This window comes from Magnolia sinica, chromosome 3 (genome assembly GCF_029962835.1).
Source record: "Magnolia sinica isolate HGM2019 chromosome 3, MsV1, whole genome shotgun sequence".
Lineage (NCBI taxonomy): Eukaryota > Viridiplantae > Streptophyta > Magnoliopsida > Magnoliales > Magnoliaceae > Magnolia > Magnolia sinica.
Genome location: NC_080575.1, coordinates 79,162,525 through 79,174,893, shown reverse-complemented (window position 1 = coordinate 79,174,893; position 12,369 = coordinate 79,162,525). Strand labels below are relative to the sequence as shown.

At 40.1% G+C, this 12,369-nt stretch overlaps 1 protein-coding gene across 9 annotated transcripts in view; it reads left to right on the top strand.

Moving 5' to 3' along the window:
* LOC131240061 (2-isopropylmalate synthase A-like) overlaps positions 1 to 12,369 on the top strand; it is an 80,265-nt gene that overhangs the window by 21,348 nt on the left and 46,548 nt on the right. For all 9 annotated transcript variants that reach the window (XR_009168594.1, XM_058238072.1, XM_058238071.1 and 6 more), the window contains exon 6: positions 11,744 to 11,844. Coding sequence is in view for 8 of the 9 variants with exons in the window: in XM_058238072.1 (XP_058094055.1) it covers positions 11,744 to 11,844 (101 nt within the window). In the remaining variant the exon portion in view is untranslated. The remainder of the gene's footprint in view (positions 1 to 11,743; positions 11,845 to 12,369) is intronic.

Here is a 12,369-nt window from a genome sequence, read left to right as displayed (position 1 = left end):
CTTCTTTCTCCCCTGTATCGTGTTGGGGGATCGCCCTGTTGGGGTGAAGGTGATCCTTCTGGTCCTAATCTCTATGATTGCCCTAGCTTCATCCATCCAATCCATCCCAAGGATCACATCGAAACCTTTCATGTTCATTATCACTAGGTTTACAAATATTTCGATGCCTGCTAGTGTGATAGGGCAGTTTTTGCAATACTTGTTTAATTCCATTACCTTTCCCAAAGGCGAAGCCACAGTGATCGTCTCTTTTGTGTTTTTTAATTCCAAATTTAACCGTTCTACTATAAAACTGGAGATAAAAGATATAGTAGCTCCGCAATCAAACAAAAGAACAACTGGAATGTCTTTGATAGTAGCCGTACCTTCTATTAGTCCCAAGGCAGTGTCCGTGTCTTCCGGTGACTTCATGGCATACAGGCGATCTTGCACCTTCTGAGACATGTTCGGGATGAATTATTGTGCTTGGGGCGGGATTGGTCGGCCTTCGTCTCGCATCTTCTTGAAACAGTCCCTCACATCGTGGCCCGTCTTCTTGCAATAGTTGCAGTTTGAAAGGTTGCCCCCCTGTATCCTTCGCTCCGGGATGATATTCGGTGGAACGACGGTTTTGGGCCTCTTGTTGGGTACTGGTGGCGAGATAGCGCTTGTCCTGATCTCTATGATTGCCCTAGCTTCATCCATCCAATCCATCCCAAGGATCACATCGAAACCTTTCAAGTTCATTATCACTAGGTTTACAAATATTTCGATGCCTACTAGTGTGATAGGGCAGTTTTAGCAATACTTGTTTAATTCCATTACCTTTCCCAAAGGCGAAGCCACAGTGATCGTCTCTTTTGTGTTTTTTAATTCCAAATTTAACCGTTCTACTATAAAACTGGAGATAAAAGATATGGTAGCTCCGCAATCAAACAAAAGAACAACTAGAATGTCTTTGATAGTAGCCGTACCTTCTATTAGTCCCAAGGCAGTGTCCGTGTCTTTCGGTTACTTCATGGCATACAGGCGATCTTGTGCCTTCTGAGACATGTCTGGGATGAATTGTTGTGCTTGGGGCGGGATTGGTCGGCCTTCGTCTCGCATCTTCTTGAAACAGTCCCTCACATCGTGGCCTGTCTTCTTGCAATAGTTGCAGTTTGAAAGGTTGCCCCCCTGTATCCTTCGCTCCGGGATGATATTCGGTGGAACGGTGGTTCTGGGCCTCTTGTCGGGTACTGGTGGCGAGATAGCGCTTGTCCTGAACCTCTTCTCTGTCTTGAGGTGTTGCATCCGAGCTCGAGATCTCCGATCCTCGTCGTTCTTAGCCCGAGCGGCCTTATCTACCAAGACGGCATATGTTGGTAGGTCCAGACAACAAATCTTGGTGTGGATTGAAGGTCTTAGGCCATAAACCGTTTAATTTTGAAATCTTCGTCTTCGATTAATCTCGAGGCGTAGCGTGACAATTTCGTGAACCTGGCCTCGTACTGCGCGACGGTCATTTCACCGTGGGTGAGTTTCAGGAATTTGGACATTTTTTCCTCTCTATAAGATCTTGGAAAGTATTTCTCGAAGAACCTCTCCTGGAATGCTTCTCAAGTCCAGGTGAAATTTTCGGGTACCGTTCTCTCTGTTGCTTCCCACCAGATAACAGCCTCCCCTTCTAGTTTGAAGGTGGCCAAAGAAACCCTGAGATGTTCTGGGCATGCCATTGTCTTTAGTATTCTCTTGGTTTGCTTTATCTAATGCTCCGCCGTTACCGGGTCGGGCGCGCCTGAGAACTCGGGGGGTCGTAGCTTTAGAAAATTTTCTAGTGTGATAGATTCATCGTAGTGCTCTGTGCGATGTGGGGCGGGTAGCAAGGCGTGGGTAGGCGGTGTTATCTGTATTGGGTCTCCTGGCGGGTTACCGTGAACTTGTTGCTGTAGCTCATCTAATGTTTGTTGGGTCCTTTGCATGAATGCCTCCATCCGTCCCAGGATGGAATAGAGTGGTGCCCATGCTTGGGCGTCAGGGGGCGTCTGCCTTGGAATTGTGGCCTCTTGTTGGGTCGCTGGCAGGGATGGCATTGATTCTCCTATCATTGTTTCCCGCGGTGCGCCATTCCCGGCTGTAGGTTTCGGGGGTACGGAATTTGCTTGAGTGACTTCTTTTGCGGGGGTCATATTTCCTGTATGCAAAATCATCCAATCAGAGTGTGCTCGACATTCGGAAAAAAATTCCTAAGATGTCAGGTATGGGTATAGTAACGCACTCTCAGGATTTAATTCTTGACCCGCATGCCTAACTTACCTGAAGTTTAGCACTTAGGTGCCTAGGTTCATGGTTTCTAGACTTCACGTTTAGTTTAACAATCTTAATGGGAATCTTGAGTATGAGTTTCTAATTCTTCACTGCCTAGTTCCTTTGGGAATTCAATTGAGTGTATGTATCTAATTCGTCATATGTCCTAATCAGGTAAAGTTTATGGTGGTCCACTCCCCTCAGGCCCAGTTAATCTCATTCTCAGTATCTGATACCAACTGTAACATCCTGAATTTTCATGGCCAGAGTATGTACTCGTCAAGGTATCCCGTATCGGTATCGGTTGGCGTAACGGTGACCTCCAAAACCGATACGGATACGGGGGCGTAACGGTGATACGGGGGCGTAACGGCCCGTAACGGTGCAAAAATTTTTTTTTGTCAAAAAAATATGAAAAAATATGGATTAAATCCGGAATATTCTAAGCATTCCAAATATGCATTCATTTATAAATTGGAACATGTTTATGGTGGTGTAACGGTCCACTCTTTGGTGAGAAGTTGTATCGGACTATCTGATGAATTTATGAACCAGATAACCTGAATTTGACTACAAAATTCATATATTTAATTTTCTAACTATCTACTATCAATGATAGATATGTTAGAATGAATGTAATATGAAAATATCTTACATTTAGGTGTTTGCAATTATTTTTGAGGGCCAAAATTCATGCGTAAATAGAAAAAAATATAAAATGGCACCCCAAATATGTAAAATGCACATTAACATGTTCTACTATGATTAACACATCATATGACATCATTAAAACAGCAAAAGAATCATTAAAAATGATTTTTTGAATTTTCAAAAAACGGGCCAAATAAATGCGTAAATAGAAAAAAATATTAAAAAAATATAAAATGGCACCCCAAATATGTAAATTGCACATTAACATGTTCTACTATGATTAACACATCATATGACATCATTAAAACAGCAAAAGAATCATTAAAAAATGATTTTTCGAATTTTCAAAAAAAGGGCCGAAATAAATGCGTAAATAGAAAAAAATATAAAAAAATATAAAATGGCACCCCAAATCTGTAAAATGCACATTAACATGTTCTACTATGATTAACACATCATATGATGTCATTAAAACAGCAAAAGAATCATTAAAAAATGATTTTTCGAATTTTCAAAAAAAGGGCCAAAATAAATGCGTAAATAGAAAAAAATATAAAAAATATATAAAATGGCACCCCAAATCTGTAAAATGCACATTAACATGTTCTACTATGATTAACACATCATATGATGTCATTAAAACAGCAAAAGAATCATTAAAAAATGATTTTTCGAATTTTCAAAAAAAGGGCCAAAATAAATGCGTAAATAGAAAAAAATATTAAAAAAATATAAAATGGCACCCCAAATCTGTAAAATGCACATTAACATGTTCTACTATGATTAACACATCATATGATGTCATTAAAACAGCAAAAGAATCATTAAAAAATGATTTTTCGAATTTTCAGAAAAAGGGCCAAAATAAATGCGTAAATAGAAAAAAATATTAAAAAAATATAAAATGGCACCCCAAATCTGTAAAATGCACATTAACATGTTCTACTATGATTAACACATCAAATGGCATGATTAAAACAGCAAAACAACCATTAAAATTTGATTTTTCGAATTTTAAAAAAAGGGGCCAAAATTCATGCGTAAATAGAAAAAAATATTAAAAAATTATTAAATGGCACCCCAAATCTGTAAAATGTACATTAACATGTTCTACTATGATTAACACATCATATGACATGATTAAAACAGCAAAACATATTAAAAAAAGTATAAATACCTATTTTTGACGAATTTCTGAAAAATGGCCCACCGAGCTTTGATTCAAAAAAATTTGTGATATAATGTGTTTTTATCTCAAATACCTAGCCAAGGTTGGTCGAAATTAGTAGTAGAAGGAGTGAAAAACAGTTTGGAAACAAAAGGTTTCAAAAAAACAGAAAAAAACGAGCTAAAAATGAAAAAAAAAAAAGTTACCGTTTCGGGCCCGTTACGGGCCCGTAACGGCCCGTTACGGCCGTTACACCCCGTAACGGGCCCATATCGGCCGATACGGGTACAAAAAATCGTATCGGCCGATACGGCCCCGAAACGGGTAACGGTTCGCACCGTTACCGTGACGTATCGGCCGATACGGCCGATACGTAACCGATTCGGCACACCCTGGTACTCGTGCCTGAGGAAACCGGGTGTTAATATTGTAAAGTGAGAACGTCTCGAGGTCTTGCCCTGAGATTTTCTCCCATTGACATTACATTCATTTACATTTTTTTTAATGGAAACCAACCATAAGAATGAAATTAACTGTCTTTCTTACTCTAAAACAAAATAAATAAATTGTCAAAGTCTCTCACAATGGGAGCATAACATGAATTCCATTAACAGCAAAAACGTAAGTAAAACTAATTCCTATTCTCTACTTTATTCGTCGTGTTCTTCCTCGGGGCGGTGATCCTCTAGTTCTCTCATCTGTTCGTCACCTGCATCATCTATACGGTTGGGAAACAGTCAATGCCCTACTCATAGTGAAGGTTATCCTTTAAGATTAACAATAATTCAAGAGATACATAACAGGTGAAGTAAGGGTCTGACACGTCCCGTGCTCCACTAACACGAGGGTATCAGCATGCGCAAACAACCTACATGATATGCATGCCTAACAAAGTATGTGGGGCTCATCATATGTAGTGATCATCACAATGTGGAATACGATTTGTAGATAACCGGCTCGACCCGCACTCTCACTATACGGATATTCGCCGGCATGGCCAACGCTACCGTGGATTTACGAGAACACCTCAGAGCGCACAACACATGGGCTGGGTGAATTACGTGACACGATTTGTTCATGGAGCGACTAGTTGCGAACATCCAATCCGGGGGTGATGTGACACTGCATTTGCGAATTACACACATTGATTTGTGCACCACTACCCGAAGGCTCAAGGACTTAACGTGCCCCAAGAGGGTCTCTACCCAGAGCGCATTACGTCCATGATAGAATATTTGAATCACTAGTCGTGATACATCTTACACATCACTTGCACTTATAGAGAACATAACTGAATCATAACGAATATAACTGAATCTGAATCATAAAGAATATCAACTGAATTGTGGAGGTTCTGGAATATCAAGACACAAGTCTAAGTCGTAAAGATAGACGGTATGAGGCCAACAAAATAAAGAGGAGTGACAATGGTCAACTCAACAAAAGTAGCAATGGCCAACGTAATAACAAGAAGAGTGGCAGGGGCCAACTCAAATAAATTTGATAAGGCAAGGCAAGGCTTGTACCCATAGCCTCACACAAATTCAGAGAAATCCCTTATATTTGACATCATGCAATATACCAAAAGGGCCGATAGTTGTAATAACTGAATCAATTGATAGGATAACTCCCAGAAAAATATAATATGAAAGGCGGATTAATCCACGCTATTAAAGATATATAAGGGCAGGATAGTTCAATCACTAAGGCATAAAAGAGATTAGTATAAAGGTAAGATCAGATAGAGGCATGAAAGGCAAGATCATATACATGAAGGTATGAATAAATAGAATGTAAACATCAAATTGAATTTGTGTAAGCATAAAGGATAAAACCCTCACCTTAGGCTGTTTGATTGTCCACTCCTAAGGTTAAATACTCTGAGTCGTTCTTTGAGACCAACGTTTATCCTGGTTTAATTGATCTGTATTTGGTTATAGTAGACGTCAAATTTAGTCTAGGCTTATTGAGTTTTATTTCAGTTGTGCTACCTATGTTGAAATCCCAATTAGAGGATTAGGTGTCTTTCCACCTCCAATGTTGAGAAGAAAACAAATCTCGGCAAGAAAGGAAAAGAAATAAACGGGGACCTAGACCTGACCTGGGCTCGGTTTGTTGCACGTGACCGATCGTCGCCTTCCTCTTCTCCTTCTCTCTTCCTTCCTTCTCTTTTGATCCCTTTCTTTCTTTCCTTCTTCCAGCCGTGGGACAACACACCTATTTATAGGGTGCTGCCCCTTGTTCTGGAGCATTCCAGTGAACTCTTTCGCAGAGCCGATTTGCGCAAGCTCTGTTCCTGCGCTGCGAAAACGCGGAACGAGTTGCGGTTGATCTGGGTTTGGGGTGAAGGATCGTTTCATCCGAACAATTAGACCACGTGGATGTGGTCTAAATCCTTCTTCCCAGCGTTTGGTCGGACCAGATCGTCTTCTTGATCCCGGATTTGATCGTCGGATCGTCCGAATTTCTCGGATGCACGTTCTTGCGTAATGCAGGGTGCGGTAATCCTTTGTGGGGCCTACATCCTGGTCGGTTTCCAACTGATTTCAGTCGGGTCTTCGTCGAAGGCCTGATTTGCTTCAAATGGACGGTCCAGATCTTCTCACTGGGTCGATCTTGATGGCCCATCAAAGCTCTCGCAGCTTCCCTGTTTTCCATCGCAGTGGCGGGAATCTCGCTAGTTCGAAATTTTCTTTGAAGCTTCGGTGTTTGACCGGTCTTGCGGTCCGGTTCCATGTCGGTGCACTTGTTTTGGTGCACCAGTTTGCTACGAATGGGCCCCACGGTGATGCTCGTGGAAATCTTCACCGTTCATCTGTTTTTCCATCCAATTTGAGGAGTTGGGTCCAACTCTGATGCATATCCGAGGATCAGGTGACCCCAAATCAGTGGCTATTAGGTGATTCTTCACCATTGGGTTATTCCTCTGATGATCCAAGGGTTGTAATCCGTCGTGTATTGTTACTTTATGATACTTAGGCTTCTTACAAGGTTTCATGCCAAAAGGATCATGGGAACCCTGTGATCTTGAATACAGGGGTTTAGTGTAATGGCATTTTCGTAATTATTGCGTATATACGAGTTTTGTGAAATCTATCGGCTCTACGTGGTTGCGGTCGCATTTCTAGGTATTTCTTATGAAAGTACTTATGCCTAAACCACCAGGGATGAAGGGTTATTCATTGGTTTAGTTAACGGGACGAATAGGTGTTAAACTGCGTGATCCATGGTCGGACGACTTGATCTATGGAATGGAGGTCATTCCCAATGGCTATGTTTGTCTCAGGGCGAGGATGCGAGGTTAGGATAGTTGAAGTGGTATTGTACACATGTACATATAAGTAAATTTTCTAGGTAACGCTCGAGAACTTTCATTACTCGGATATTGAAATGTTCGGGGCGTTACATAGTGATATCTGGGAGGCCATACACATCGCACAAGACTCTCCTGTAGGGGCTGGAATGTTTAAGCAAGTCAAGCTCACCTCGGTGAGTGTCCGCGCATGAAGTTCCTTTCGGTCTTTAGCATGTCCAAGTGTTGAAGTCTTGAAGATCACTTTTTGAATGTCCCCTCAAAATGAGAGCTGAGGGGGTGTTAATAGGCCCGTGAGGCCTAGTTTTCTCGTTGAGCAGTGGATTCATTGGATTAGTGCTTCTACGGACTATCTGTGCATATTGCACAAAACCATTGTTGGCAGTGTGCTCATTAGTTGCAGAATTGTTGAAGTCATCTTTCGGTGCAGGCAAAATAATGATGACTTCAGATGCCGTAGTGGTTCCATTGGATGCATGGGGGCTCATTTTGCTTAGAGTGCAATTTATATGTCAACACTGGCATTTCTGTCTCATTCGAAGTTATAGAGGGGTTATGTTTTTCATGGGAATATAGCAAGTTCTTGGGTATATACTGAAATGTGCAGCACTTCCAATGGGATGATATCTATGCGAGGCTTGACACTAAACTTGGAGGGGCTAGAAGATCAATTGTGCTCTTTAGTCATGGATGATTGGGAGTTGGACTTTTTTAAAAAAAAAATTATATATATATATTTCATCGATAGGAAGGAAATTTATTTGGAAAGTGGAAGCCACTAGCGCAAGCACATACACCTCAAAGAGGAATTAAAACATTACAAAAGGATTCCCAACCAATCCTTGAAGAATTCTCACTCCCAAGTCCCAACATCTGAGAAATTCATCAAGATCAACCCAAGGAGCTAACATGATGTCTAACTCCTAGTGTAGTCAAAGGTGTTTTGGGCTCATGCCTAGGCATTTTGGGTCACTTGCGCCCAGTGTTCGAGTTGTCGGTATCGCTACAAGTTTCGCTGGCCAGAGATAAAGATATAATATCGTTATCGCCGATAATATCGCCGATAACTGGAAATGCAGGGAAAAAGGGGGAAACATGGAGGAAATGGTGGAATTTTTCAGTGAAACTTCATGACATGTCTAAATACACATATTTACATATTTAGAAATGAAAAAATTACAAAAAGAATGCATTAAATAAGAAGTTTCCATTTAATGGGGGCCAAAAGGCACGCGTTGTCGTAAGAAATCACTCAAATAATAACCAAAATGAGTTTATGTAATACAAATGTAAGCTTATAATAATTAAGACATGCAAAAGTAAATGCATTTAAAAAAATACACATTTATGGCCACATTTCATCCCTACATAGAATGACAAGGTGACTCGTAATCATTGTTCAGATCTTATGGCCGTTGAGAGTAGTACTGTGGCCCACTATGAATGTGCGCGGGTTATCCATGCTGGCCATCCATTTTTTCAGCTCATTTTAATAGTTGTTTCGAAATTTGAAGCATGTCCAAAGCTCAAGTGGACCACACCACATGAAACATTGGTAATAATGATTTTCAGAGTTGAAACCTTGGTAGGGCCTACAGTGATGTTTATTTGTCATCTAACTTGTCCATAAGGTCACAAAGACATGGATGAAGGAAAAACACAAATAATATATTGATCCAGATTTTCTTAGGCCTCATGGAATTTTAGATGTTATAATTTCAATTCACACTGTTTCCGTGGTGAGGTCCACTTGAGATTTGGATATAATTAGTTTTTGGGCTAAAGCCCTCAAATTATTTGTTAAAATGGATGGACAGAGTGGATAAAATATGTAAATCATGGTGGACCCCACATAATTTACTCAGTACGCAAACACATATGTACTCGAGTCAGTAGGGACGCGGCTCAGGTACGACAAGTTGAGCGGCAAGACTTGCCACCGTAGTGACGTGTAGCTGTTATCTGGCCCACCATGGTTTATGTTTCGTATCCACACCGTCCAACCATTGGAAGATATCATTTTAACGTAATAGATAAAGAATGAGTCAGATCCAAATCTCTAATGAACCATACCACATGAAAACAATAATGATTGGATATCCACCGTTAAAATCCTCCTATGGCCCACTGTACTATTTATTTGATATTCAATCTGTATGATTACGTCATATAGACCTAGATGAGGGCAAAAATCAAATATTAGCTTGATCCAATACTTTTATAGGTCTCAAAAGGTTTTTAATGGTCTACATTATTCCTGTAATGTGGTCCACTTGAGATTGGGATATACCTCATTTTTGATCTCATACTCTAAAATTGTCTCGAAAAATAGATGGACGGTAATGATACAATACATACATCATGGTGGGGCCTACAGAACGTTATGGTGGCCCAACGAATTGTTTAATGGTGAAAATCATTATCTCCGCTGCTATTTGTGGTGTGGTCCACATGATCTTTGGATATGATTCATTTTCTGGATAATGCCCTAAAATAATCTCTAAAAATAGATGAACGGTGTAGATATAATAAATACATCACTGTGGGGCCCACGTAACTTTAATCTCCTTTGAACCGTTCGTACAACTCGGAGCTCGAGGAGCGTTAGTGCTCGTCTGCGCACGCCACGTACCTACAGCAGCTATACAGCTACTGTGTGTACACCACCCATTCCACTTCCCTTTTTTTGATAAACCGACCCCCGACCATGGCGATTTTAAAGCTCCCAAAAATCTCTCCCCAAATTCCGATTTTTTTTTCAAATCCCAAATCAAATCCCCGTAAGCCTAGGTAGAATCCAGTTTCCTTTCAAAGCTATTCCATTCGAAGGAAAAAGGGGATTTTAGGTTTTTCGTTCTTCTGAAAGATCCGGCGCTGTTGACCACGTGAGTAAAAAGGTAAGAGAGCTTCTTCTTCTTCTTCTTCTTCTTCTTTTTCTATATTTTTTTCCGAATAAGAGGGTCGTCGCCTAATGTCGCCGAAAACACGGCATTTGTTTTGCCTATTTTATCGAAATCTATAGGGGAGTTGGCTGATTTGGCCAGTGATCCGAAAATATCGCCGATAATATCGAAAATATCGGCGACATCTAGAAGAGAAACGAAATATTGGGGTTTCGGTATCGCAGGTCTGGCGACACCGATAATATCGGCGATATTATCGATTTCTCGCCGATAACTCAAACACTGCTTGCGCCTCGCGTAACCCTTAGCAAGGTGCTATCACCATGCTTACGCATTTATAGCAACGTAACATGTGATGTTTAAGTGCGAGTGGGTGCCACTGCGTAATGTTGTGACATACCCTTTTCGGTACCATGAAGATTTTTTTTTTTGGTATGTCGACACCCATTAAGAGTGGAAAGACGTCTTAGATACCCCCTTTGAGCAAGTTTCCCCTATTTCTCTTAGATCAAAGCTTTGATTTATGAAAAATACATCTTCTCCCAAATTTCTTAGATTTTTAAGAAACTTTTGAGAAATTTGTCAGGATCAACCCAAGGGGGGGAAAGTATCCTGAGTTATGCATCTAGTAAGATTTGTCTATGTATGAAGTATGAGGACCAAACACAATCCTAAGATAAGTAAATGAAATTAGGACCTTGCATTATATATAAAGCGGTGAATTGATTCCATGAATATATACTAGAAATGGAGTGGAATTCAAGAAATGCACTCAATTCAAAATACGAAATGATTGTTGTTTCTCTAGAGATCATCAATATAGGTTTGGTTCAAGTTTGATCTTGACATGCTGTTGCATGAAGTATAAACTTAATTGATATATTTTTTTAAATTTTATTTTAATTTTGCTATATTTGGAGAGTATTCTCTGTCCTCTACATTTTTTTTTTTTTCGTTGAGAAGTCTCTGTTCTCTACATTCCACATATCTATCAAAAATTCAACTTTATGTGGTCATTGTTGACCAAGAACTAGGCTCGTTGGAGTTTAGTTGGTGCAAGTTGCAGGCTCTAAAAGGGATTGGGGAAGGCCTAGAAGGATGTGGGTGGAGATAGTAAGAAAAGACTTGATGACCTATGGTCTAACTGAAGTTAGGACCCTTAATAGAGTGGAATGGTGGAAGAGGATTCATGTAACTGATCCCCAGTTAGTTGGTATGAGGTTTAGATGATGATGATTGGTGTCACTTCTCAAGTTTGTTGTTGCCATTTACCTTTGCTAGCATAATATCAAAACAGGCGTAGATCTAGATTCATGTCTTGGATTATGTATTCGTGCCCATATTTTCTATTTTGTTATATTCACTACATTTTGTCTGGCCTTATTTCATGCCAATAATGATTGAATGCTTATAGCCAATTTCATGGATTTCAATTTTTTGTAGGATGGAATGCTTAAGCATAAAGGCACATATGAAATTATTTCTCCTGAAGATATTGGATTAACTCGTTCTAATGACTCTGGTATCGTGCTTGGAAAGTTGAGGTATGAAGTACTTGATGTAATTTCACTGAATTTATGTTTGTGTAAATTCCGTGACAATTACAAAATGTATTTAGATCTACTTATCCTGGCGATTTCAATGTCAGATTTTTGAAGTTCTTGTTTAAGAATTCATTTTTACCCCTAGGGATTGGTATTTTCCGTTTTGGTGAATTACTGTACATTTTCTTTGATAAATTTGGGGCTACCTACAAGAAGATTGTCAACATCATGATTAGTGGACTTTTTTTTTTTTTTTTTTGCTTTTTTCCTGTAAAATCTGTTTATGGGAAACCCCTAGTACCTTTCTTAATGCAGCTCATTTGTCAGTTTCATTTCCCCAAGGGAGATGGTGATTTACCAGCTCCAGCACACGTGCGGATCAGTCAATCTTGTGTTGGATTCAAACGATCCAGCTGAAGTGCTTCATATGTCCTTTCCTCTACTGAAATATTGGGCCCATTGGATGTTCAGGAGGGCACAGCGTTGTACTGTGAACCACCGGTTGAAATTCTGATGGGTGCACCT